At 62.8% G+C, this 27,273-nt stretch overlaps 1 protein-coding gene across 1 annotated transcript in view; it reads right to left on the bottom strand.

The window, feature by feature from the left end:
- LOC117643957 (nucleolar protein dao-5-like) overlaps window positions 1-27,273 on the bottom strand; it is a 35,891-nt gene that overhangs the window by 7,973 nt on the left and 645 nt on the right. The window contains exon 2 of the mRNA XM_034383144.1: window positions 1,633-4,600. Coding sequence (XP_034239035.1) covers window positions 1,633-4,563 — 2,931 coding nt within the window. The 5' untranslated portion in view covers window positions 4,564-4,600. The remainder of the gene's footprint in view (window positions 1-1,632; window positions 4,601-27,273) is intronic.

Here is a 27,273-nt window from a genome sequence, read left to right on the forward strand (position 1 = left end):
TCGTAAAAGCCTTGGCTTGGGGAGGGGGAGGGGGGTGGGGGCGCGGTCCTCTGTCATGGCGACGGCGACATGGCCAGACACGGCCCGGCGGCGTAGCGTTGCGTAGCGGGGTAGCCGCCTCATAACACTTGCACCAGCACATCCTCGGCATGATGAATATCTGGGAGGTCTCATCGTTTTGCGTCCCCCCCCCTCCCCCGACTGCAGCCTTTACACTGCCGCGACAACTGCGAACTGGGCTGCCATGTTGGCGCTCAGAGCTCGGCGGGCACACTGCAAACACGTCACGTGGCGACACATCGATTGGCTGAATCATTCGTCGCGAAGCACACACACGCGGCCACGCTGCGACTGGCGCAAATACACCGCGTGTCGACCTGTGTGCGCGAGGCCCCACCCCGCCCCGCCCCGCCCCGCCGGCCGCAGAGCGCTCGCTACGGCTCGCTGCGACGCCCGGCTAATTCTCCAATCGACTAAGTAATCGACTAATCGACTTGCTTGCTCTGCCTTCATTTTGGGCTCGCGCGGAGTGTCTTCGCTGCACTGCATAATTTAGCGTGTCGTAAGCCTCTCGGAAGTGGCGGGGCGGAGTGGCGGGGCCAGGCAACTCGACGGTAAGTCGAATTTTAGGGGGAGTCTAGGGCGCCCTGCTCGTCGGCAGCGCGGTTAAGCTGTTACACGCCGCGCCAAACAACTCAATTTTATCATTCTAAACATTGTTTTTCCCTCATGTACTTTGACGCTTATGACCCTTGACGTTCACAGCCCCGTAAAATCAGGGGAAACCGTTGCGCTCCGGACCCCTACGAGTGCAGCGCGGCAGCGACAGCGGCCAGGGCTTTTTCAGCGCTGCGAAAGGGGACGCACACACACACACACACTCACACACACATTCAGACTCAAACTCGCACGGCACGACTCCCGGAAAGCAGCCAGACAAACTAACAACCCCACAGTCCCACACGCGTGCAGACAGACGTGTTTGCGCTAATCCCATCAAGATTGTCTCCTTTCCCAGTTGGTGACAGACACTGCGTGAGTATGCAAAGTGCCGCCCTGCCCCGCCCCGCCCCGAGCAGGGCGTTCAGTGCCGTTTACACTGCACCGACGCAACGCTTGTTCGCACGCACCAGTTCGCTGCCGGCTGCATTGGTGTCAATGGGGCTGGGGCTGGGGTTGGGGTTGGGGCTGCGCGCGGCGCTTGCAAAGGCAGAACAGGTGGGGCGTGCTCGGCGTGCTCGGCGCGCCGCTTTCCGCTTTGCAGCCAACACGCTGACCAATCGGGGCGAGCGGCGGGGCGGTGCCCACACCGACGCCACTACACTCTCAGCCGCACACTCACCGCAGACTGCACTCGCCTCACACACGGGCCACTCATGCATACTGCACTGATGCGGCGTGCGCAGCGAGCGGAGCACAGCCACTTGACTGTCTCCACTACACCGCACTTCCCCGGCCAGGCTCAGCGACGCTCAGCCAATAAGTGAAGAAGCCCCACCGTGCCGGCGAGCCGCATCGTCGGCGCCGAGCGGCGCACAGTGCGACACACTGGGTCACCGATTCGGGATTGGTTTATCCCGGTGTGTCAGTACTCAACCGCAGCGACAACCCTTCCGAAAATGAAGTGCTCACCTCGTTGCTGGGCGTGGACGCCACGTTGATGACCTCGGTGGTGACGGCCGTGGCCTCGGTGCTGGTGTGGCTGGTGGAGCTGATGCGGTACTCCAGGCCGGCGATGGAGCAGAAGCCCTCGGCGCGCGTGGCGGAGTGCGTGAGCGAGTGCGTCGAGTTGCGCACGTACACGCCCGTGATGGTCACGTCGTCGCGGTTCAGGATGATGTGGTGCCGGCCGTCGGGCGTGGCGATCAGGTCAATCAGCTCCTCCACCTGCTTTGTCTTGTCCACGTCCTCGGCGACGGCGGCGCTGGGCGGCGAGGGGGTAGCGGGGCGCACTTCCGGCGGCAGTTGGGCCGCCACCACCGTCGTGGTCACGTTCTTCTCCTCCATGGTGGTGGCGTCGCGCGTGGTGGTCGTGGTGGTGCGTTTCTCCACGCTGTAGCTCGCGGCCATGATCGCCGCCGCGTTCAAGCTGGCCATGCGCTTGGTCACCACCATGTCCTTCAGTGCGAGCGGCTGCGGCGGCTTCGACGCCGACCTCTTCTTCGCGAGCTTGTGCCGCTTGCTGGACTGCTTCTTCTTCTTCTTGGAGGTGCCCGCCGCGTCCGAGTCGCTGTCGACGTCCGAGGACGAGGAGGACGACGAGGACGAGGACGGCGCCGGTGAGGACGACGACGAGGACAGGTTGTTGACGTCCCAGTTCCTGCCCACCCCGCGGATGCCGTGGCCCGTGCGCAAAACGCGCGTGGACGGCGGCGACGGCGGCTCGCTGTCCGACTCGTCGCGCGCGTTGTCCTCGTCGGAGCTGTCCTGCTTCACGGCGGCCTTCCTCTTGTCGCGGACGTTCTCGCGGCGCTTCTGGGCCGCCTGCTGCTTCTCCTTGCTCTTGTCCGGCTCGGCGGAGCGGCCGGCGCGCACGGGCAGCCGCTTGGCCTTGGACACGAGGGACACGTTCTCGTCCGAGTACATGACGCGCACCTTGGCCTGCGCGTTCAGGGAGGCGAGCCGGTGCCGCTTGGGCCCGTTCCAGAAGCCAAGCAGACGCGCGCGCTGCTTGTCCGACTCGCTGCCGCTGCCCAGCGGTGACTTCTTGGCGTCCGAGAGCTCCTTGTCCGAGTCACTGTGCTCCGACTTCTTCTTCTTCTTCTTCCTGGACATCATCCGGTTGAGCGTCTCGCCGGCGTCGGACATGCCGTGGTCGCTGCTGGACAGCCCGAACTCGTAGACGTCCCTGGCGGGCCGCACGCGCTCGTCCACGGCCGCCTTGCGAATCACCTTGGTCGTGGTGGTCGTGGTGGTGGTGGTGGCGATCTGCTTGGCGGCGTACGGCCGCTTCTTGTGCGGCACGGAGGACATGTTGCCGCCCATGCGGGACATGAGCGAGGAGTGCGCGTCGATCTTGAAGGAGCTGAGCATCCCGGCCGAGTCCGCGGCCCGGACCTCCTCGGCCAGCCCGTCGGCGCGCAGGCACTTGAGCGGCACGTCGTCGTCGTCGTCGTCGCCGCGCGGCGCGGTGGCGCTGGACGTCATGGTGGTCGTGGTGGTGGTGATGGTGGTGGTGGTGGCCGCCTCGCGCTCCACCATGGCCTTCCACTGCGCCAGCTTCTCCTTGGCGGCCTGGATGGTGGGTGCGGCCTTGGCCAGGCTGCGCGCGGCCATCTCCTGGCGCCGGCGCTCGCCCTCGGACACCGCGGCCTTGGTCACGTGCGCGTCGTTCCAACGGGCCTTCTTGATGGTGACGGCGTGGTGCACCTTGGAGCTTGGGTTGTGCAGCACCACGGCACGCTCCTTGTTGGCGTCGGCGGCGAGCTGCAGCGTGGAGGACGTACTCGGGGCGTGCAGCAGGTCAACGTAGTGCCGCGCCGAGGAGCGCACCAGGCCGTCCTCCGACTCGCGTGGCGGCGACTGCGCGGGCGACTTGGGGAGCTTGCGCTTGGCGACCAGCTTCTTCCTCTCGGCGTCCTCCTCCGAGCTGCCGGCCGCTAGGGCCTCCTTGTCGGCGGCCTTGTCGGCGGCCTTGGAGGGCACCGCCTTGGCCGCCGCCTCGGCCGGCTTGGCCTTCCGCTTGGCCTTGCTGCTGCCATCCCTGCTCCGGGCCTTCTTGGCGGCGGTGGGCGTCGGCTTGGCGGCGGCCTTCTTGGTGTCCTTCTTGGCGGACGAGGGCTTCTTGGCGGCCGCCTGGCTCGACGCCCCCTTCTTGTGCGAGGGCCTCTTGGCGGGCTCGGCCCTGGCGGGCTTCTTGGGCGCGCTTTTACTGTCAGCGCCTTTCTTTGCGACACTTTTCGTTTTGGCCTCCTTGTCTGTCTTGTCCGCCTCGGGCGGGGCGGCCTTATCAGGCAGTGATTTCGTTTGGTTCTTTTTCGCGGCCGGGCGCGGCGAGTTTGGCTTTGAGTCCGAGGACTCGAGGTCAGTCGAGGTCTCTTCTGGCAGTGACTTAGAGGTGGCCTTCTTGGAGGCCGAGGCCGAGGCCGAGGTGGGCGCTCGCTTCTTCGGGGCGGGGGGCTTGGACGTGGCCGAGCCGGCCCCCTTTTTGGTGCTAGCTTTTTGGTCTCTCTCCACACTCTCGGCGGCCGCGCTCGCCGGGGCGGGGCGGGTGGGGCTCGCCGAGGACTTGGCGTCGCGACTAGGCGGGGCCGCCTTCCTGGAAGACTTGGACTTGGACTCCTTCCTCTTGGCGGCGCCCTGCTTGGCGGCCTTGGACGCCTGGGCCGCGCCTGCCCGGGTGGCCGTCGTCTTGGAAGACTTGGACGGCTTCTTGAGGGCGGCCACGGCTCCCGGGGACGGTTTCTTGGCGACCACGGTCGGAGCCTTCTTGGCCCTGTGGCTGCTGGCCTTGGCGGACCTCGACGGCGACGTGGCCGCGGGCGACGGGCTCCGCGGAGGCTTCTTCTTGGGGGCGGCCTGCTGCTGCCCCCGCGCGGGGCTGGACGCGCCCTTGGCCCCCATGGTTCAGGCCGGCATGTCCTCGCGGCCCGACATCAGCCTGAAACAGAAAGACAAAAGCCGTTACAAGTCCGTCGTCACAGTCACAAAGAAGCGCTGCGGGTCCCGGCCCGTCCCGGCGCGCGCGACCCGGCGTCCCCGAACCAATACGCCGGGCCAAAGTGTAATCTAATGCGGCTGGGGCGGTATCTTCGCCTACTTCGACCCCCGGAGTGAGTGCCTCGCCCTCGCCTCCTCTGACGGCACCACGGCGGCGCGGCACGGCGCGGCACGGCGCGGCGCGGAATCAGCTTAAATTCAGACGGCGTCGAGCTGCACAAAAGCAATCTCCCCCACCGTCAAGCCATTGCCACCTACTGTACAGCGTCTGCTTGCCGAGCCAGGCCACGCCGTCCTGGGGGAGCGAGAGAGAGAGGGAGAGGGTCGGAAACACCGCAAAAAGGGAAACGCCAAACTTTGTTGCCGCAGCGAAAAAACTTAGTGCCGCGGGACAATTCGGAGTTTTCAGTCTATGCGGATAACAGTCACTGTGAAATAATAAGCCGCAGAACGCGGTAAGCGGTCGCTACACTCTATTCTAAAGCCGCACACAGTGGCAGGGCGAACGGAGCTGAATCCACCCCCCGCAACCCCGTCAAAACCCCGGGCGGACTGCCGGCGGGACCGTCAAACTAGGCATGGCGTCGTCGGCGTGCCTCTGCGGCTCGCCCCGGCCGGCCACTGCGGCCAGCTCGGTTGGCTCGGTTGGCTCGGCGGGCCGGTCGGGCTGGCCGCTTCCGGAGCCTCAATGTCGACCGAAGTGAACCGAAGGCCGGAGGACGGGAAATGTCCCCCTGTCACGTCCGGCGTCTCCTTTCACCGCAAAATCCGATTCGCGAACCGACACGCCACGCCACGATGTGGCGCCATGGAGCACAGTGGGCCAGAAGACCGGTGAGGCGGCCAAAACTCTCAACGCGTTTTGAGCTCCAGAGTCGCTAAACAGGATCCGAACCGAACGTGTGACCCCATCAATGGATTCCTCGTTCGGAGAGCAACCCTTTGGTGGGGTCACACGTTCAGTTCGAGTCCCATTTAGCGACTCTGGAGCTCAAAACGCGTCTAGAATTTTGGCCTTATCCACCGGTTTTCTGGCCCACTGTGGGCGTGCTGGCCAATCGACTCGTTTGGCGCAGTTCCATTCCGCGTCATGTGCAGTGTGCACCCTAACCGCGAGACGCTCCCATTTTTCCATGAAAGTTTTAATCAAGTTTTTAATCTCCACGATTTGTGGTTTCGTTTCTTTTTTCCTGTGTTCAGGCTGACGCCGTGCGGCGGACTGGCCCGCGCGGCGTCCGCGCTCTGCGGGCTTGCCCAGTGTCCGGGCGCTAAGCCGGGCCGGCCGGCGGGCCAGACCCAGACACGCGTCGCCCAGAGCCAGCGCGCCAGAGCGCCAGAGCAAGCAAAGCATGAAGCTCGGCGAGTAAATAAACGACGGAGACACAATGTGCCACCGCTCTTTACTGTTGCTTTGCGGGGCGCGGCGCCGCGGTCAGGCCCGATCCTCGATCCGCGATTCCCCCCCCCCCTCGCCACCTCGCCCGTCTCACACTCGCACTGGCAGACGACAAGAAGCCTTCCGACGTTCTTTTCCTGCATTTATTTGTCGCTTTTGTCGCGCGCGCCAGCCTGGCTGCCTCTCGCTCGTTTTGCTTTTCGCTTCCCCCGCCTCGGCCGCCTTTCCCGAGTCAACCGGGAATAAAGAGCGCTGCTCGGCGGCGCGGCGGCGAAGCGGCGAAGCATTGAGACGCGCGGCTGCCACGCCGTCACGCCGTCAGCCGTCACGGGGTGACTGACGTCGGGAGGGAGGCGGCCCGGGGCGGGGACGGCAAGGTGTCGGGGTGGAGAGGGCGGTGCGAGCCAGCCGGGCCATAGCCGGGCCATAGCCGGCAGGGTGTACCGGGGGTGTAAGGAGTTGGGTCAGCTGCCTCTAAAGGGGTCACTGGGGGGCGTGCGGGGCGGGGCGGGGCGGAGGGAGCGGAGGCGGTGCCGCCCGCCTCGCCGGCGCGCTCACTCCGGACACTCTATCTCTCTCGCACTCACGGGGCGTCCCGCGAGGGTGGGACGGAGACAGAGCGACTCCCGCCGGGCCCGCGCTCTAATAACCCTGTCAGCAAACGCACAGACTGGGCGAGCCAGCCCGAACCAGCCCGCCGGGCCGCGTTCTTTACTACACCCGGCATTAACAGAAAAGCGCGCAGGGAAAACAAAAGTCTAAAGAGCAGCCAGAGAGGCCGACCCTTTGGTGCCTGAATCCAAAATCCTGAATCCATTCCACGCCGAGCTTGGCGGGCTGCTGTGCCTCCCTGGGTACCCTTCGCTGCCCCTGCCCGCTCGCCGCTCGCTCTCGGCCACTCGACACTTGCCCGAGATTTCCTCTTCGTTTACAGTGCCCTCACCCCTGGGCGGCCTGGGCGGCCCCGTCGGCCTGGTCGGCCGGGTTGCCGACGCAGCAAGCGCCAAGTCAAACAAAAGGCAGACAGCCTTCGCCCCGATCTCGGTCCAGGCCAAGCAGCGGCCAATGGACGAGGTGCCCCGCCGCCAAGCGTGCCGCCCTGCCCCCGGTGGAGCGTGCCGCCGCGCCACGACGGCGTGCTCTGAGCCGCACCCACACCGCCACACCGCCCTCATCGTCGTGGACGCGATCGTCCCGCTGGCTGGCTGGCTGGCGGTCGCTGGCGATAAGCCCGGACACAACACTCCACTTTCCCGCCAAAAGGGGACCGCGCTTATCGGGGCCAATCTGCTGCGCTCCGCGCGCTGCGCTCGGCGCTCGGCGGCACGGCGCATTCTCGAGTCTCGGCCGGCAGGCCGGCAGGCCGGGCAGCCCGAGCTGGCAGCCTAATTGATTCCAATAGTCGGCGTCGCCCGGCCTGCCCCTCGGCCTGCCCCTCGGCCTGCCCCTCGGCCTGCCCCTCGGCCTGCCCGCCGCAAGACTCGAGCCGCGCCGCGCGCCGCGAACGCAGCGGAGTGGAGGCCTGCCTTCCCACGCACGCCTTGGGACGCCGTTCGTCGCTCTGTCTCTGTCGCACTCGTGAGGCGTCCCGGGCGTCCCGCAGGGGTGCGAGAGAGACGGAGCGACGCGACGACGCTCTTCGGAATCTAGCTCGCCGCTTCGCTGGTACGGCGCGGCCGCGGGGCGAGGCGGTGCGGCGTCTATTTTGGGGTGTGCTTCTGTTTATGCCTCCATGCACCCCAGCGGCCCAACCCCACCACCCCCCACCCCGCCCCGCCCCGCCCCGCCCCGCCCCGCTCGTTACGCGTCTGAGGGATACCGCATTCCGGCCACTGCCATCGTGTCTTCATGCTCCGCAAACGGATGCTTCGCGCCGATGGTGTTCTGGAACGCCCCGCAATGCCAGAGGCGGCAAGAGCGTGCATCCCTGCTACACGCGCCGCGCACGCGACAAGCAAAAATCGAACTCCGACGAGAATCGGCGTTGTCGCGAGACTGCGGCGGCCGAGGCGCCGTGGCGGGTAGGCAACGCGCTGGGCTCTCCTGCCCGCCGGGTCTGCGTGGCATCCGGGCGGCCTGGGTGGCCAAAACACTTAAGGCGTTTTGAGCACCAGAGTCGCTAAGCAGGACTCGAACAGAGCGTGTGACCCCCACCAATGGATTGCTCTCCGAACGAGGAATCCATTGGTGGGGTCACTTGTTTGGTTCGAGCCCTATAGGTCAAAACGCGTCCGCAATTTTGACCGTCTCCACCGGTCTTCTGGCCCACTGCGTCGCGATTGTTTGCAGTGCAGGGCGCATCGGAACACCGCTCCCTCTCCGCAAATCAACGCAAAAGGGCAAAAGGGTTGCGTCAATTATGCACACACGTGTAGATATACATTGCAGGCGCAACAGGGCGGCGTCAATCACCGCGGCCACTTTTTATTGTTTATTCCGGTTATTTCATTTTATTTCATTTTTTGTTGCTTCTGCAGCATCGACGCGGCGGGAGCGGATCTAAATAATGCAACCGCGCGGCGGAAAAAGAACTCCTCTCTCTTTTCTCCCGTGAATGGCTTTTCCCCGCTGGAAAACCCCCCGCCGCCGACGGCCTACTGTAAGGCCACATTAACTACCAGTCCGCGTTCTCTCTCATACTTAACGCTGATGACAACACGAGGCACGCGCGGCGACGGCGGGGGCGCCTTCCAAGGGAATCCGCGGATCAACAGAACGAGAAGAAGAAGGAGGAGAAGAAGGGGTTGACGGCGCAGAGCACACAGCCCGGAGCTGCGGAGTGCGGCGCACAGACGACGGGGGGCGCCGGGCCGCGCCGGGGCTTGTGGACGGAGGAGGCGGCGGGGAGGGGAAGCTCTCCGATAAACAGAGCCAATCAAAAAACTTTGTCCACCTCGAGCCGAGCCTCGAACAACAGCTGCCGGCGAGGGATTGCGCGCGCCAGAAGGAGCGAGCAAGGTGAAAGGGGAAGAGTAAGAGTCACGGCCGAGAATGAAAGGGGGAAAAAAAGGGAAATAAAATGCTGAATCCCGAATAAATGGAATTTTCCCATTCGCGAACCCCTCTCTCTTTCTCTCTGTGTCTCGGTCGCGGCGGGGCTTCCGGTTTTCTGGGTCATCGTGCGCCGGACTGCGGACACACGTCACATAAATGGTCTCGCCCCGCCAAATGACCCGTGAGGCGTGGCGGGGCGGGGCGTGGAGGGGCGGGGCGGGGAAGGGGGCATGTGGTCACGCCGCGCACCCTGCATTGATCCAGGTGCTATCTGCGGTTCGGTTGGGTCCAGTACGCGCGTGCGACCAATAGCCGCCCGACAACACAGTCCGCGCAGTCGGCACTCACTCACACACACGCACACATGAGTGTGCTTGCCGGACAAAGTTTCCCTGACAGTGTGGGTGCCTGTGTGCGTAGTGGATTCGGTCTGAACCGGCGCGGCGGCAGCGTGGCAAGGTAAATTTTGCGAACAAGGCTACTAAAACTAGGAACACACAAGCGCGCAAACGGCGTGTGTAACGTTTTTGTTTACAAGCAAACGTACGTAATTGGGTATGTACGCTGCCGCAACTTACACTTATTTGCTCTCCTACCAACGGTTTGAAAAAATTAAATTTTTCTACATCATTGTTTTTGTCCAAGCAAAAACTTTTTGGGATTGGCAGATAAATGCTCTTGGCAGAAAAATGATTTGGGGATAAAGAAGTGCTCTCGGGTGGAAAGAATTGCAGCTTGCGTAACGTCACTGCAAAGGCAAAGGCCACGGCGGCCGAGAGGGGGCAGAGGGAGGGGGCAGAGGGAGGGGGCAGCGGGCCGGCCAGACACACAAAGTCAAGCAGGCGAGTGAGGCGAAACGCGCGGCGTGGCGGCGCGACATTCCCGCCGACGTTGACTCCTTTTGCCACCCTCTTTATCTGCAGAAACATACCCCCGACACTTATCTCGTAAACCTACCCAACAGCCCCCCTCCCCTTTCACTGCTGCCCAGGGCATTAAGTCTAATAGAGTGAGCGGGGCGGGGCGGGGCGGGGCGGGGCGGCATCACGGGGTGCCAACTCTGGCCGCCGCCACGCCGCAACGCCGCACGCCGCCACGCCGCCGGGCCCTGGGCGGCGTTGGTGGCCCCGCGTTGCGATGCTGGGATGCTGTATCGATCACCGGGCGAGGGCCCCGAGGGCCACGCCCTGCGCCGCGCCCCGCCCCGCCCCGCCCCGCCGCGCCCTTCGCCAACCTTCCTCCGCTCACCGCATTTAATGACGACTAACAACGCGAAACAATAATCGTTTCGCGCCAAACTTAACAGCCGCCATGTCGCAGATGCCGCGCGCCTACCACCCCACGCGCCGCCACCCCACCCCGCACCGCGCCGCCCCACCCACGCCCGCCACCCCCGGCATCGAACAGGCGTCCTGCGTTGGCCCTGCGCGGCCCTGCGCTGCCCTGTGCCGGCCCTGCGGCGGGGAGGGGGCAAGGACGGACGCAAGGGCGGGCAAGGGCGGTTAGGGCCAAGGGCCGCCGGCACCGGGACGGGAGGTTCGCCGCCTCGCCGCCTCGGCCGTCGCCATGGAGACGGTCTCGGCGGCGGCGGCATGAGGGGCATGAGGAGACTCGGCCGCGATTGCCGCCAAGGTTGGCCGCCGGAATTGGCCGTCGGGCTGCCTGTCCCTGTCCGCATTCTTGCCGCCACCGCCCCGCTTCGCACCCCGCGCCCCGCCCGCCTGTTAGTGCTAATGAAGGGCCGGGGGCCGGAGGGCCGCCTGCGCCCTGGGCCTGGGCTGGGCCCTGGCTTGCTGGCTTGACTCCGCCATAAACGGCCCGCTTGCCGACGCGGCCCCTTGCGCGGCCCGGCCGGGAACACGGCAGACGGTGTCGGAAGAACAAAGTGCGTGGCGGGACGGCGGCTGTCTTCGCCAACTCGGGGCGCTCGGCTCACGGCGCCCGGCCCGGGGCCCGGCACACAGATTACGGCATGCGGCCCGCGGCGGCGCGGCGCCTGCAGATGATCGATTTTCGCTCCAACCTGCTGGCGAGGATGACGGGGACCTTGACGGAGCGGCGAAGGCCTGGGCCTCCAACCAACGCCAAGCTGCAGCGCCGCCGAAAGTGAGACGTTCCAGACTGGACGCCCACGCCAAAAATGTGCAGAAATCGCGTTTTAGCTGACTTTTGGCGGTTGCTTCCCAAATACACTTCTTCTCCGCACGTTCCGCTGGACCACTACGTCGAGGCCGAGAAGCAGCACGCCCGGGGCGCCACTTCCCGCACCGCCAAAGTGCTGCTCATCGGCACCCGCAGGCCGCAGCCGCCCGCAGCCAGCCTATCGAGTTCGGTGCCGATGGGGCCCGGGGGAGCGACGCTGGGTGGCCATGGCCGCGGCCGCCGGCCAGACGGACGCACTGCTCGCCCTGCTCGAGCGGCATTACCGCGTAATGCACACGGCGTGGGCCGACGCGATACCCTCCCTTTGTTTGTGCTGCGCGGGGCGGGGCGGGGTGGGGCGGGGCGGGGCACGCCCAGTCCGCAACTCACTCGCTAAATGCCCCGCCCCCTCCGCGCCGCCGCCGCCGCCCGCGCCACCCCCGCAGCCATCCACCCACCGCCGCCAGGCCGCCCCCACGGCGGGGCGTCGCGGGGGCGTACTGCTGGTGTGCGTTGCGCGTTTCGACCTTTTGAATCGCGCACAGCTTGGCGCGTCGGGGCGTCCGGAGCCGAGGCTGCGGCTGCGCGGGGCGGCGGTGCCAGCCAAGCCAACCTCTGCTGCTCCGGCAACGCAACGCGAACGTTAATCTGTAGACACAACTGTGCGCGCAGAGCCGAGTGTGTAATTGTGTGTGTGTAGATGTGTCTGCGAGTGCGGCTACAGGCGCCCCCGAGGGACTGCTCACCGCAGCGCGCCAAAAGACCAGCCCTCCGCCGCCGCGCGCCGCCACCCTAAGAACAGTTAACTTGGTATTCACGGCAGCGTCTTTCACGAGGGCGGCGACCACGGTCGACGTCGTCGTCGTCGGGGTGCTCGCCTCGCCAGCCCTTTTCTACCCCTAATTATTCGCCCGGGTTCTAAATACCGGCCTCGGCGGCGGAGAGGGGGTGGAGGCGCGGGGCAACAGCAGCGACAATGCCACGGCACTGGCACGGCACTGGCACGGCGCGCCGCGAGGACCGAGAGGACCGAGACAAAGGCAAAGACGGCGACAAACAACCCCCGCCCGCCCCGCCGCCCCCGCCGAGGCCGCCGCCGAGGAGGCAGCGCGGTGCGGCCCCGGCCACTTTGCGGATGAAAGCCGCACGGGCACGCGCGGCCCGGAAAGCAGCGGAGCCAGCGAAGCCGCGAGGTGCTGCGTTCCGCGGCGGGGCGCGGACGGAACGGGTCTCGCGGCGACGGCGACGACGACGGCGACGGCGGATGAAAAGATTGGACGTGAGACTGGACGCTGGAAACCGGAAGCGTCTCGCTTTGAGGCGCGGCCTTGGAGCGTGGCGAGGCGGCAAAGCGCGCCATGTTCCCTTATTAGTCGCCTGGAGTCGCCTGGAAATACTGGAGTGCGTCGAGCGGAGCGACGCGCTCCCGGCATTGTCTCCACCTCCACCCGCTGAGCTTTCATCGCGCGCCACTGGTAGTTGGGGCAAATGAAGACCGGCGACCAACTCTGTCGACGCCGGGCAGGGGCGGCCGGGGGCAGCAGGGGGCGGCAGGGGGCGGCCGGGGGCCAGGGACCCGGCCCTGGCTGGCGGCAATGCCGCTGGCGGGGTTTAGGGACTTGGCGGTGATAGGTGGGGCGTTCAATTTATGGAGCTATAACTTGATTGCCGACGGTATAAAAGAGGAGGGGGAGGGGGAAGGGGGCTTAGAGGCCGGCATAGGGCGCTCGCTGGTACTCAGGGGCGTAACACAGCGTTGTTAGGTGGCGGGCCAGCGGGCCACCCTTACAGGTAACAAGATTTCCACGGCGTTCGTCTCGCCCCCACCACGGCGGCCGCCCCCGCCGCCCCAACCGCCCTCGCACTCCACAACGCCGCCCGGCTTCGAGGGCCCCGGAGCTCTCTCGACTCGTCGGCCGCGGGCTGGCTCTGGCCTCTGGCTGCCGGGCAGACAGACAGTAAATAAAATATAGATCAGTACGGGAGTACGGACCGCAGAGCAAGGGCCATCAGGACGTCGCGGACAGCTCTGCGGGCAGCCTCTCTCGCTGTCTCTCTCGCACTCGTAGAGGTGCGGAATCAGTCTCGCTGCTCAAACAGTCGGACAAACACGCCGACGTGCCGGGCGGTGCCGTGCGGCGTTCCGCGAAGGGAAAGAGAGGCTCTCCGGCGCGGCGTGTCTGGGCGTGTCTGGCCCGTTGGGCTGCCCGCCGCGCGACGACGCCCCCAAGCAGAGCGGCAGCATGGCGGCAGCCTCGACGCGGGGAAACGGGGTCAGCGTCAGGAAAATGGGGTTCCGACGGGCGGAGCCCGGGGCGGGGCGGGGCGGGGCGGGGCGCGGTGGGGCGGGGCGCTTGTGAGTCTAACACTCCATTACACCTGCAGCAGCGGGGTTGACATGTGCTCCGACGGGAAAAGGGGCCGTGGTGGGGGAGTGGAGGGGCGTCAGATAACCGATAGGACAACTCGAACCCGCCAGCACCTCCGCTCTCCGCGCGCCCCGCCCGCCCGGTCCGCCGCGGATGGCGGTGTGGTGGCGGTGGCGCGCAAGGGGGCCGCCTGCCACGAGCGGCATAGGCAGCCCGGCGCGCGCGCGCGTTGCGGGCGCTGCATACCGCGCGCCTGGCGGCCGCCTCGCCTCGCCTCGCCTCGCTCGCAGCCTTGGCCCGGCTGGCCTGCCTGCCTCGGCCGCTCGACGCCGCCGGCGGTGTGGCGCCTCACTGCGTCTCACCTGGAGCGATGACAGCGAACACCTGCAACAGACACGCGGAACTCAGCACGGCGTTTACCGACCAACAGCCACGCCGCCGCGCCGCCACCAGGGCTTCGAATGCTTCGACGTGACGCGGAGTCACGTGCTGCTGCAGACTGATCCCGAGAGTCGTTGTCGTCGCTCTGTCTCTCCAGCACTCGTGGGGGGTCCCGGTTAGGTGCGAGAGAGGCAGAGCGACGAAAGCGACTCTCGGAATCAGTCTGCTGTTTGACGGGCACGCCGCAATTAGCAGTGGAGGTACGGGACGCGGCGTGGCCGCCCTCCGCCTCGGCCGCCTCGACAATGGGACAGGAAACAATGGGGCGTGTTTAGGGGCTGCAGTCAAAACAAAGCCCTAGAGGCCTGGAGCGGCCTGGAGCGGCCTGGAGGCCCTGGTTGCCCTGGACGGACGGACGGGCCGGGGGACTAGGCGGGGATGAGCAGGCACGGGGCTGCAGACGCCGAGCAGAACGAGGAGAACGAGCGCAAGGTGCCGATTGGCTGCCGGTCCGTGGCGAGCCGAGCCGCAAGGCTCATGCTGTCTCTCTCGCACTCGTGGGGCGCCCCGTGTAGCAGCGAGAGAGAGGGGGCGGAATGAGTCCGGCGCTAGGCGGCTCGGCCGGGCAATCCTGTCCAGACGTTCTCTGCACTCCGCCACTCGTTGATGAGCCACAACAATCCCGCCGCCGAGAGCAAAAGGCGATGATCGATCTCTCGAAAAAAGGCGGCGGTGCGCGACTGCGGAAGCGCCAAAAACCCAAAACAAAAGCGACAACGCCATCGGGCGAGACGACGCATCCTGATCCATTAGCGCGTCCATTTTTAATTTGCCGTCAAGAGATGCTTGCCGCTCGCCGCCGAGACAGCAGCCACACCATAAAAACGGGAGAGGCTGCTGGAAAATAAAGGGACAGCGGGGAAGGGACGAGGACAGTTGTCGGGGATTCGAAATGTAGCTTGTGAAGAAGTAATACAGTTCCGGTTAATCCTTTTCGGTTTACAGCCCCGACTGGGTTGCGGCCAAGCCTGCCCCTCCCCTCCCCCCTCCCCTCCCCTCGCTCCCTGTCGCGTCCACGCCCCCGCGCGTCCATGGCCGCCGGCCAACAACTGTATACGCTTTAATCTCTGGGTAAAGTAAGGCTGCTTTGACTCGCGAGGCACACTGCCAGACGCGATTCCGTGAAGATAATTGAGACAAGACCCCCCCCCTCCCCCCACGCCAACTTGGAAGGCGAGGCGGCGGTGGCGCGGCGCGCGGCGTCTTGCCTTGGTACTTGCGCAAACTTTGTCGCCCAGAGTCAAGGATCCCCGCGCAAAGCAGCGCAAAGCGGCGCAAAGCCTCCCGGGTTCGACACCCCGCAACGGGCGATGCCACACCGCCTCGCCGAGTAGGGCTCCGGAAAGGAGAGGCCGACAGGGCGAAGCTCTTCGTCCGGTCAGCCCCTCTTGAGGTCTAGGGGGACTCTCTCCCTAACCTGCCTGCATTAGCCGCCTTAGTTAGCGAGCAGTATTGGCTGAAAGTTGATCAAAACCGTCAAAAATGCCTTTGAAAATCGTGTTTTGGGCCGACTTTAAGCAGCCACTGCGTCTGATCCTAGGCGGTATGTCGTCCTCCCTCAACGGGCAATTGGTCTTTGGACCTTCCTTTTGCATGCCTTTCTTACGGAATGCGATTATCTGCCTTTGTTTGGGAGCAGTATTGCCGCAAAGTTGATCAAAACGGTCACAAATGTCTTTGAAAAATCGTGTTTTGGGCCGACCTAAAGCAGCCACTGCGTCTGATCCTAGGCGGTATGTCGTCCTTCCTCAATGGGCAATTGATCTTTGGACATTCCTTTAGCATTCCTTTGTTGCGGAGTGCGATTGTGCGCCTTAGTTTGGGTGCAGTATTGGCTCAAAGTTGAGAAAAACGGTCAAAAATGCCTTAAAAGTAGGTTTTGATCAAATTTGAGACAATACTGCTCCCAAACTAAGGCCGATAATCGCACTCCGTAACAAAGGCATGCTAAAGGAATGTCCAAAGACCAATTGCCCGTTGAGGGAGGACGACATACCGACTCGGATCAGACGCAGTGGCTGCTTAAAGTCGACCCAAAACATGATTTTTCAAAGGCATTTTTGACCGTTTTGATCAACTTTGAGACAAAACTACTCCCAAACTAAGGCATATAATCGCACTCCGTAACAAAGGCATGCTCAAGGAGGGGTCCCGTGGGGTTGCGAAATTTTTCCTGCGGGTCGCGGAAATATTTGGCTACAAATTTGGGGTCGCGAGCCGAATAAGGTTGAGAACCGCTGCTAGCCCAGTGGTTCTCAACCTTAGGGTCGCGACCCCAAGTGGGGTCGCGAAAAAATTTTAAGGGGTCGCGGCGAGGTAGCTGGGGTCGTGTTTTGGGCCGATTTTAAGCAGCCACTGCGTCTGATCCGAGGCGGGCATTTTGCTCCCACAACGGGCAATTGGTCTTTGGACCTTCCCTTAGGATGCCTCTGTTACGGAGTGCGATTATCAGTCTTAGTTTGGGAGCAGTATTGTCTCAAAGTTGGCCAAAACGCTCAGAAATGTCTTTAAAAAATCATGTTTTGGGTCGATTTTAAGCAGCCACTGCGTCTGATCCAAGGCGGGCATTTTGCTCCCTCAACGGGCAATTGGTCTTTGGACCTTCCTTTAGCATGCCTTTGTTACGGAGTGTGATTATCAGTCTTAGTTTGGGAGCAGTATTGTCTCAAAGTTGGCCGAAACGCTCAGAAATGTCTTTGAAAAATCGTTGTGCCTGTTTTGGTCAACTTTGAGACAATACTGCTCCCAAACTAAGACTGATAATCGCATTCCGTAACAGAGGCATGCTAAAGGAAGGTCCAAAGACCAATTGCCCGTTGAGGGAGCAAAATGCCCGCCTTGGATCAGACGCAGTGGCTGCTTAAAATCGACCCAAAACATGATTTTTTAAAGACATTTCTGAGCGTTTTGGCCAACTTTGAGACAATACTGCTCCCAAACTAAGACTGATAATCGCACTCCGTAACAGAGGCATGCTAAAGAAGGGTCCAAAGACCAATTGCCCGTTGAGGGAGCAAAATGCCCGCCTTGGATCAGACGCAGTGGCTGCTTAAAATCGACCCAAAACATGATTTTTTAAAGACATTTCTGAGCGTTTTGGCCAACTTTGAGACAATACTGCTCCCAAACTAAGACTGATAATCGCACTCCGTAACAGAGGCATGCTAAAGGAAGGTCCAAAGACCAATTGCCCGTTGAGGGAGCAAAATGCCCGCCTCGGATCAGACGCAGTGGCATGCTAAAGGAGGGGTCCCGTGGGGTCGCGAAACTTTTCCTGGGGGTCGCGGAAATTTTTGGCTACAAATTTGGGGTCGCGAGCCGAGAAAGGTTGAGAACCGCTGTGCTAGCCTCAGCCTCCGAAACGGCCGCTCGTCTCCACAGCAGCGCGCTATTTTTCATTCAGATCCGGACGCGTCCGCGAGGCGCAAGGGCGCGGCGCGGAGGACGACAGCGCGGAGGGGGCCGGCGCGGCGGGCGCGGCCACGCCAGCCTTGACACACATGTGACGTTCCTGACGGCAGAGCCAGAGCCGGGCAGAGCCGGGCAGAGCCGGGCACAGCGCGCCGCTGAGACCGGCCGAGACAGCCAACCAGCGCGTAGCGCGCGAGCGTCGCCGCTCAGCGAGCAGCTTGGCGGTGTGGTGGCGTTCCGACCAGTTCCGACCGTCATGACCCAACACGCGACTCGAAGCCCCAAGCGCCGCCAGATCCAGCACTAACGCATCGCCGAGACATTGGCATGAGCGGCGGCAAGGCAAACACTTCCGATCGGTTGCGTAACTTTGGCGGCGGAGTGCGTGACTGACTGCGAGGCCGCGGCGACAACCAGCACCGTGTCCCAGCGGGGAAAGAGTTTCACTCTGAATTTCTCAATTTCTCCGACGAGAGGGCCCCGCCCGGCCGGCCCTCTGGAGCGTCTTCGGCTTCGGTCGCGACTCGAAGGGTATCCGGAAACCAGTCGGGCCGGGATGAACTTCGAGGGGGGCTGCCGCGGTGCGGTTGTTCCTTCCACAGTTTTTCGTCCGTTTCGACAGCGAATGCTAACTGCGAGAGGTAACTCCGAAGGCCGCCTCCAAAAAAGAAGAAACGCCGTGTCCGTATCGATCCCCCGTCGTCCCCGCGGACCGGGGGACCGCCGAAAGCGGCACTTGGATCCGCCGAGTGTCAGAGGCCCCGCGGCCCCGCGGCCCCGCCCTTATGGACCATGAAAAAGGTTCGGAAAAATATAACCTGACCCGCACGCGTGGTTTCGCGTGAGTGCCACGTGCGCGTGTGTGCGTGTGTGTTTTGCAGGCGGGCCTGTGTGTGTGTGTGTGAGCGCGTCGACGTCACACAACTCAACCTGCTGTTTGGGTCGTGTCGCATAATATTTTTACGATAATAGCCGGCGGTGTGGGAGAGAGGGACAGACAGAGGGAGAAGGAGAAAGAGGGGGGAGCGGGAGCAGGAGGGGAGGGGGAGAGAGAGGGAGAGAGAGAGAGAGAGAGAGAGAGAGAGAGAGAGAGAGAGAGAGAGAGAGAGAGAGAGGACGAAGGGAAAGGCCGCGGTGCGTCGCCACGGCGATGACAGGCACGGATGGATGAGAGGTGAGGTCACGAACGACAAAAACAAAGCAGGAACAAAAAACAAAAACAAAAGGAGCTATGGCGCGTCATTATGCGTTTTACAGGTGTCGGAGTGAGAAAGCGGCAAAGTGATAACCGTAAACGCGCGGCACGCCGACGGCACGCGGCGCGGCCGTGATGAGCCGAGGACCAGTAAAGACGATCCAGCCAGGCTGAGCCTCTGCGTGCGCAGACTACATCAAGCCTGTCTTCGCCTGCACACCGTAAGGCGCGTGACGTAATAAATGGACGCCGGCCGTCCCGGAGCCTGGAGGGCCCGGAGGGCCCGGAGGGCGAGCTGGAGACACGGCAGTGGCGCGGCGTTATTCGCTCGCTTCAATAAAAAAGACGAGCACCGTTTTGTCGCTCTGTCTCTCTCGCACCGCGAGGCGGCGCCGCCCGTGAGTGCGAGAGAGACAGAGCGACGACGCTACTGTTCGGCCTGCTGCTGCAGAGCACTGCAGAGCCGCCGCTGGAAAACCGCGCGCCTCATTCAATTAGGCGGCACCTTGTCCGGCTCGCCACGGCACGGCGCGGCACGGCGGGGCGCCTGTCCGGCCGGCACGGCACGGCACGGCACCTGTCCGGTTGGCAGGGCACGCCACGGCACGCCACGGCAGAGCAGGCAGAGGTCGCTTTCCTCTGATTGCTTTCGCCGCCAAGTTTTATGCGGAAAGGGGCGAGGGGAGGGGGAGCGGAAGGGACGGACGGCGGGGGCAGCGCGGCACGGCACGGCACGCCGCTCTTCAAGACCAATCAGCCTGAAGGAGGAAGGCTGTAGCAGCGCTAGCAGCGCAGTGGAGTGCACGAGTAATTGAGGGTGGACAACTGAGGACAACAGAAAGTGTAGCACCAGCGGCGGCGCCGGGACCCACCGGGGCCCAACGGGACCGCTCCTGGGCTGCGAAGAAACAGCGCAATGAATGCAGATCGCCCGGTGGGGAATTCAAACCAAGGACCCGTATGCGTTGCAACCAGAGCGCAGTGGGCCAGAAGACCGGTGGAGGCCGTTTTTGCTGAATTTGGGCGGCCACTGCGTCCGATCTAGTTGCGGCCAACGGCCTCCCTCGACGCCCTAGTATTCTTAAGACCCTACTCGTTCATGCCCTGTATCGGGAAGACGTTGACCACAACGATTTTGGCTTTGACCGCAACGATTTTCCGATCAAGTTGGTCAAAAAGTGGTCGAATCTCGTAGATTTGCTGATTTTGCTGACTTTGGGGGACCACTGCGTCCAATCTAGTCGCCGTAAAAGGCCTCCCTCGACGCCCTAGTATTCTTAAGACCCTACTCTTTCATGCCCTGTATCGGGAAGACGTTGACCACAACGATTTTGGCTTTGACCGCAACGATTTTCCGACCAAGTTGGTCAAAAAGTGGTCGAATCTCGGGAATTTGCTGACTTTGCTGACTTTGGGCGGCTACTGTGTCCAATGTAGTTGCCGTAAAAGGCTTCCCTCGACGCCTTAGTATTCTTAAGACCCTACTCTTTCATGCCCTGTATCGGGAAGACGTTGACCACAACGATTTTGGCTTTGACCGCAACGATTTTCCGACCAAGTTGGTCAAAAAGTGGTCAAACCTCGGAAATTTGCTGATTTTACTGACTTTGGGCGGCCACTGTGTCCAATCTAGTTGCCGTAAAAGGCTTCCCTCGACGCCCTAGTATTCTTAAGACCCTCCTCTTTCATGCCCTGTATCGGGAAGGCTATTGACCGCAAATAGTTTGGGGGCGGTAGCCTCACAAAGTTGGTCATGAAGGGTAAAAACATTATGATGATCGGGGGCCGTTTGCGGTCTTATCCGCTGGGGCCTTTTGGGGGCCAGTCCGAGCCTGCTCGAAATGGCTCCCTCAGAGTAGGGAAGGCCTCAGAACTGGCGCTGATCCGACGAAATGCGGGGAACGCCGCTGCCGCGCGTCCCGACGGGGTCTTCCTTTCGCGCGGAAGCAAGGGCGCTAGCCGCGTCAGCAGTCCCTCCTGATCTTAATCAGAGCCTCAGCGCCGTCTTTTAATCAAGACTCGACGCCACACTGTGTAAAGCGGCCGCGGGACTCATCTCTGGAAAAGTGTTTGTTATTCCCAGCCGACCGACGGCCGCTCCGCCAGAAGACCAAAACTCTAGACGCGTTTTGGGCTCCAGAGTCGCTAAGTAGGACTCGAACCGCGCGTGTGACCCTACCAATGGATCCCTCGTCCGAAGAGCAATCCATTGGTGGGGTCATAAGTTCAGTTTGATTCCCATTTAGCGACTCTGGAGCTCAAAGCCCGTCCGGGATTCGCACCGCCTCCACCGTTCTTCTGGCCCACTGTGCGCTCTGGGGCACTCGAAATCCCAAACGAGGAAAAAGCTGCAAAACCTTGGGCAGGCCCACGAGCGAGAAGTGTAGAGACATGCGCGCGCAGTCCGCTCCACGCGAGTGATTATGCTCGCGCGAGAAACCGGTCCGGGAACGACAGCGACACGGCGGCGCGGCGCGGCGCACGCGACCAAAATGTATTCCGTTTCATCAAGTTAAAAGGGCGCAAAAACGGACTAGTTTTATTTCCCGTCCGGAGGCGTGGGAGAAGAGGCGGACCGCTAGGCGCCTCATCAAGGCTAGGGCCCGCGAGGGGTGGGGGACGATCATCCTACAGTGCTGCTGCAGCCCTGCGCCCCGCCCCGCCCCGCCCCGCCCCGCCCCGTGCCGCGCCGCCCCGCCCCGCGCCGCGCGGCCTACCGACAGGACCGCGTTCAATGGAAATCAGCGGATCTACAGAAACAAGATAAAAGGCAGCCGCTGGCCGCGCAAAGCGTCGCCCACACAATTCCATTTCCTCTCTGCTTTTCCCTTCACCAGGCCCCGAACCTCAGCGCGAAAATAAAAACAAAACAGCAACAACACAAAACAAAAAGAGCGAACGGGAATACACTAAATAAAGCAAACAGGTTGCGAGCAACACCTCACCTCCTGTGTGCCGTTGATATGATTGGAGCGTCAGCCCAATAATGGCAGTTCATCGAGAGCTTGGCTTAGGGGAGGGAGGGAAAGGGGAGGGGGCACATACACAACACGCAAGGACGAACAAAACAGAACAAAAAACGAAATGAATAAAAAGTCTCGGGCAAAATTATTTTCCTTCCCCTTATTATTTTACTCTCGTGATAATGTGTTCGAGAGACAATGGGGGAGGGGAGGCCTCATTCAAACCGATTTCCATCACTTTGGTACGTCTGCAGCAACGCGAGGGTACATGGCTCTGTGATGTGTGTGCACTTGTGAAGGTGTGTGAGTGTGTGTATGTATGTGAGTCTCTATGCCTGTGTGTGAGTGGACAAAGAAGAGGAAATGGTGCGAGGCGCGCAGCTGCCAGCGGCGTGCAAGAATACTGTGGTCCACACACGCCCACAGGGCCTCAGGGCACACCTATGGGGCGCGGGGCAGTACGTACAACTCATCAAATCGGACGAGTAAGCGGTGCAAATAAAGCGACATCAAGAGCACGGCATGCTTGCAACGTAAACGTTATGCTTGTGCCCCCGGAAGGACGTAACTAGAGTCGACTGAAGTTCGCAGACAGCCCTACGCCTGCTTGCGGCAGGCTCGCTGCTAAGGCCTTTCAAAGCGCTTTTCCACCCCCACCCCCCCCCCCCTCTCTCTCTCTCTCTCTCTCTCTCTCTCTCTCTCTCTCTCTCTCTCTCTCTCTCTCTCGTAGAATGAAGGCAGCCCGGCCGACCGGCGGTCGACTGACTCGCTTGTCACGAGCAAACCCGGCCGAGTGTATATGGTCTCGACAGGTGTATGCCAACACCCGGGAAAAAACAAAGTTCCGCCGGCATTTTCGACTGTGGGATGAACCGCCAAAATTGACGCGTGCCCTCATCGCTGGCCACAAAAGTTGTCCCCGGCCCGGAGTCACTCTCTCGCTCCCTCCCTCCCTCCCTCCCTCTCTCTCTCTCTCTCTCTCTCTTCTCTCTCTCTCTCTCGCTCTCTCTACGGTACGCCCCGCGAGTGCGAGAGAGAGAGAAAGACAGAGGGCGTTAATGACGCGGCCAGCCAGCGAGCCGACACCGACCTCGCTGTGACACACTTTATGGAAACAACCCCCACCCCAGCCTTGCCCCGGCCCACCCCCGGGCTGACTTCCTGTCGTCGGCGTCGGCGCCACGCGACTCGAGAAGCACACCGCCAGCGGCCGCCTCCCCACGCCCCACGGCCACGGCACGGCCACGCCACGGCCACGCCACGGCCACGCCACGAGGGGTGGCAGCCAGAGCCGCACCGCGCACAGCGACGGAGTAAGCTAGGCCGGAAGAGACTGTTTAGGCGGACCGCCACGTGGAGCCACGCGCCGCCGCGGCAAATCAGGAAACAGTTTTCAATAAAGAAAACGGTAATTTTATTGACAGACATCCCTGCGCGTATCGTTTGCGAACCCACCTCCTGCCCTCCCCGCACACACACACACGCACACACAGACAAACGCAGGTGAGTGCGATAACCGCAGTCGCGGGCCTCACACCTGACCGTGTCGTTTTGGCGCGGGGCTCGGCATGTATCTGGCATCGCGTTAGCTCGGCGTTAGCGCGCGCGACGCGTTTTGTGGGGGCGATGGCGATACGGCGCCGTACGGCGCGATGGCGCGTCGCTCCGGATTCGCACACACTGACACACTGCCAACGGGCTGGCTGGGCTGGCTGGCGTGTGTGAATGCCTGCCTGCCTGCCTGCCGGCGCACGGCTGTAACGGGCGCCACCATTCCTGTCATGCCGATGCCGCCAACCAGAGGACCAGAGAAAGAATGGGCCGGCACGCAAAAAACGGCGAGGGATCCCGGGAATCATCCGCGTGCTCATCATTCGTCGCTGTGTCTCCGTCGCACTCATGGGGCGTCCCGCAGGGACGGCGAGAGAGACAGAGACGAAACGATCCGACGGTGTCGGGCGGCTGAGAACCGCCGTGCCGTGCCGTGCCGTGCCCTGCCGTGCCGTGCCGTTCCGGCCCCGGGGGGCGGCGCTGGCGGCGTGGCTGGGGGTGCGAATTGGCTCCACTAATTCGGAGAGGACAGAGGCTGACTGAATCCGCACGGCACGGCCCGGCACGGCCTCCACGCGTCGACTTGGCGCTGATATTGGCGGTCGATCAGGGCCCTCATGGCCGGGCATGGCCATTGTGACGTGCGAGTGGCTGGCTGGGCCATGAATACGGTTCGCGGAATGCTCCCCCATCTGGCCATAAGCCGACTGAGCCCTGAGCCCCTCCAGCCTCCACAGTCAACACCCGAGCCGCCACTCGGGCCGGCCGGCCGGTAACCACGGCGAATATGGGCGAATGCCCTCGCACTGCCGGGCGCTGTTCGGCCTTGATTGGGAGCGGGGCTGGGGCCGCCGGGGCGCGTGGCGCCGCGTGGACCCGGATCAGAGGGGGAGGCCCACCGGAATCTCAACTAGAACTTGCCGTGCTGCTGCGAGTTTTGCTGGTGTCGGTCGGGTCGAGCCGCACTTTGCAATCCGCTTCATATTCAGCCTCGCAGTAGACTGATTCCGAGAGTCGTCGCTCTGTCTCTCTCGCACTCTATGGGACGTCCCTGTCGGTGCGAGAGAGACAGAGTGACGACTCTTGGAATCAGTCTGCAGGGGTTCTGCCTCGAGGAATTGGCAGTGAAGAGTGAAGTTAGTAAGTCGTGTACGACGCGTGGGGCAGCGAGAGGAGCAGACCGCACCACGCTGGGCCACACCATGGCGGAGAAAGCAGCGCTGCAGTGGTTGCAGTGTAGGCACGGCGAGTCGCGGCGCGACGGCCCCCACTCACACACTCGCACTCACGGCCAGCGCATCGCGGCAAACAGACGGTCGGTGGCCGCGCCTGCCGCGCCTGCACTGGGGAAAAGCGCGGCCTTCGCGTCGCTCGCTGGATTCGCGAGCCGACAGTGGCGTGGCCGATTTTCCTCTTTCCCTCTCCCGCTTCTGAATGCTAGCGTCAGCAGCCGCCTGTTCCCGAAGGGCGGCGTCGTCGCTCTGTCCATCGCTCTCTTGGCTTCCCGCAGCACAGTGGGCCAGAAGACCGGTGGAGGCGACTACCAGTGGACCCACCACTGGAGGGGTCAAGGCGGCGGGGGACGCAAGGGGAGCCCCCTGGTCCCGAGCCTTCCGGGCCTCGATGGGGTGGCGGGGCGTGGGGCGCTGAGGAAGCGATTCCTGATTAGACAATGGGGGAACTGAGCCACTCCAGCCAGGGCAGCCCCTGCTGCAGTCGAGCCAGTCCCAGCCCCAGTCTCGGCCCCAGTCGGTGACGGCCAAGCGCGCCAAGCGCCGAGGACCGAGTTCTCCGGCGTGTGAATCAGACTGTCTGTCTCGCACGACAGAGCCGAAAACGACTCTTCACTCGGATGATGGTGGTCACGCCTTGCTTCGCCGGTCGCCTGCACTGCAGAACCCGAGGCTCATGGCCCTGCCGAAGGAAGGGAGACGCAGACCAGACAGCCACCCGTGGAATTTCATTTTCCCAGTCCGGGACAGGCGGCCAGACGGGGCAGGCAGGCGCCGACTCTCTGGCGGCCCCGCGCGCCCAGCGCGCCCAGCGGGACGTTTTCACAATCGAAGAAAGAGGGCGTCCCCGTCGGCGTGTCCGCGTCCGCCCGACGCCAAGCCTTGCGGGGGAGTGGAGCGGGAACGGACTGCCTGACTGCCTCAATCTGGGTGCAGCCAGCCATCCCGGCTCGTCCTCCGGGGCTGGGATTCGGAGATTCAGAGATTCCCAAAGGCAATGCCTTAACAGAGCCATCCAGCCTGCCCGCCCGCCACGTGGGCACGTGCCAGCGGGGTATGTGGTGCGTTGCTGTGTTGACGTAACAGCCGGGAGGTTGCCTAGCCTGCGCCTGACAGCCCCACTGCCTTCCAGCGCGCCGCGCGCCGCGCTCGGCCGATCGCTCGCAGGCAGGCAACCCATTCGACTGCATCCCCGACACGCATTGTTGCCAGCGGCCAACAACGCGCCGTGCGAGTGTGCGTGTACGGTACGATGCACCTTTCGCAGAGGCGTACACACACGACGTGAATCTCTTCTCAGATTATCCCCACCCACCCTCGTGCATGCGTTGTTTACAGTGTGGGCGGCAGCCAGGAGGCGGTATGGTGTGCGCGTTCCAGAAGTTGGCAGCGCACTGCGCCTGCCCGCCGATGCCCGGTCCGACGCAGAGCACTGCTTTACGTCGCTGCCTCTCTCTCTCTCTCTCTCTCTCTCTCTCGCAGCCTTACCGGACGCCCCGTGAGTGCGAGAGAGACCGGCCAGGGCAGCGGGCTGGCCGGGCCCGGCCATGCGGAGCGGGCACTAGCGGCACTAGCGCCGTGACATGATCACGAGGTAATGGGGCATGGGGTCGAGTCTTCGTGGGTGGAGGGACCAGGCCGACCTGGGCACCGGACTGCCCCGCCCGCACTGCCTTCGGGGGAGGGAGGCAAGCCGGCGAGCTTCCATAAAGTTTTCACACAACGCGACGAAGCCAAATGAATGAAAATGAATGAGAATGAGTCGGGTCGGCTCGCGACGCGGCTCGCGAGGACGCAAAGAGGAGGGGGGAATGGGTTGGTGGGTACCTAACCTAATCAGGACACGGCCAAAGGAACCAAGAGACAGGAAGATGGGAAAGGAGGAGAGGGAAAATGGGGAAAGAAAAGGAAAGGGGGAAGGAAATCGGGAATTCCTGCGCGGCAGCGGGCGCAGGTCTGGAAGCCCCAATCACGGTAACTCACTCGCGAATCGCAGGCTAGGGTTGAAGCTCTGCTGGAAGCATCCGCTACCTATCACTTTGGCTCTTCCACGCACTGATTATTCACCAATGGATCGCATGCCTCGATTGGCCTGCCATCATTAAGTAATAATGGGACTACAATGAATTAAATAGCAATCCACATGATGTGCGTGTGACCTTCCGAGTGCGAGCAAGATTACCAACTGAGTGACATGAAAGTCGGGATTATCAACTGAGTGCATTCCAAAGACAGCATGAAAGTCAAGATAATGTCGGTCCAAGGGACATCAGAACTACACTCCAGCGCGCAAGGACTGGATGAAAGTGGGCAGCGTGATCCAATAACGTACACTGATGCCGATGCCGCGGCGTCACAAAATGGCAACGATCGGACTGTTTTGTTGGCCAATCACAAACTTCTCGCGTCCGCGCAACTTCCGCAGTATAAAACTGACTCTGATTGGCCAGAGAGAGAGGAACGAGCTGTCGAGTTCCATTCGGAAAATCCTCGAGTTCCTCAATTTTGCATTACAAAGGTCTACAAGATGAATGACTCAATTAGCTGGCTCTTGCCGTGTTCAACTGCTGCGCCGGTTCAGCGCCTCTCCGGTCGAGAGGACTTTCTGGCCTTCCCCGCCGCCAGAAACCGAGTGTACACCATGATTTAGTTTTTGTTTGTTCGCCGCTGTTGTTGTTGCGACTGCTGCTCGGGACTTTCCCTCTGGTGCGAAAAGGACCAACAAACTACAAAGTTAGTAATAGCGGTGCCCTCTTGCCGGCCGCCACGCCGCCACGCCGCCGCGCCGCCGCCCAGGCCATGCTCGGCGTGCTGGTGGTGCTCATGCTGCGGATCGCTAGATCGATCCCCCGCGCCTCCTTGTCCCTCCCCCTGCTCCCCCTACACTTTCCTTCCCCAAGTGCCGTGGGTCCCATGCAGC

Source organism: Thrips palmi, unplaced genomic scaffold, assembly GCF_012932325.1.
Source record: "Thrips palmi isolate BJ-2018 unplaced genomic scaffold, TpBJ-2018v1 HiC_scaffold_17, whole genome shotgun sequence".
NCBI lineage: Eukaryota > Metazoa > Arthropoda > Insecta > Thysanoptera > Thripidae > Thrips > Thrips palmi.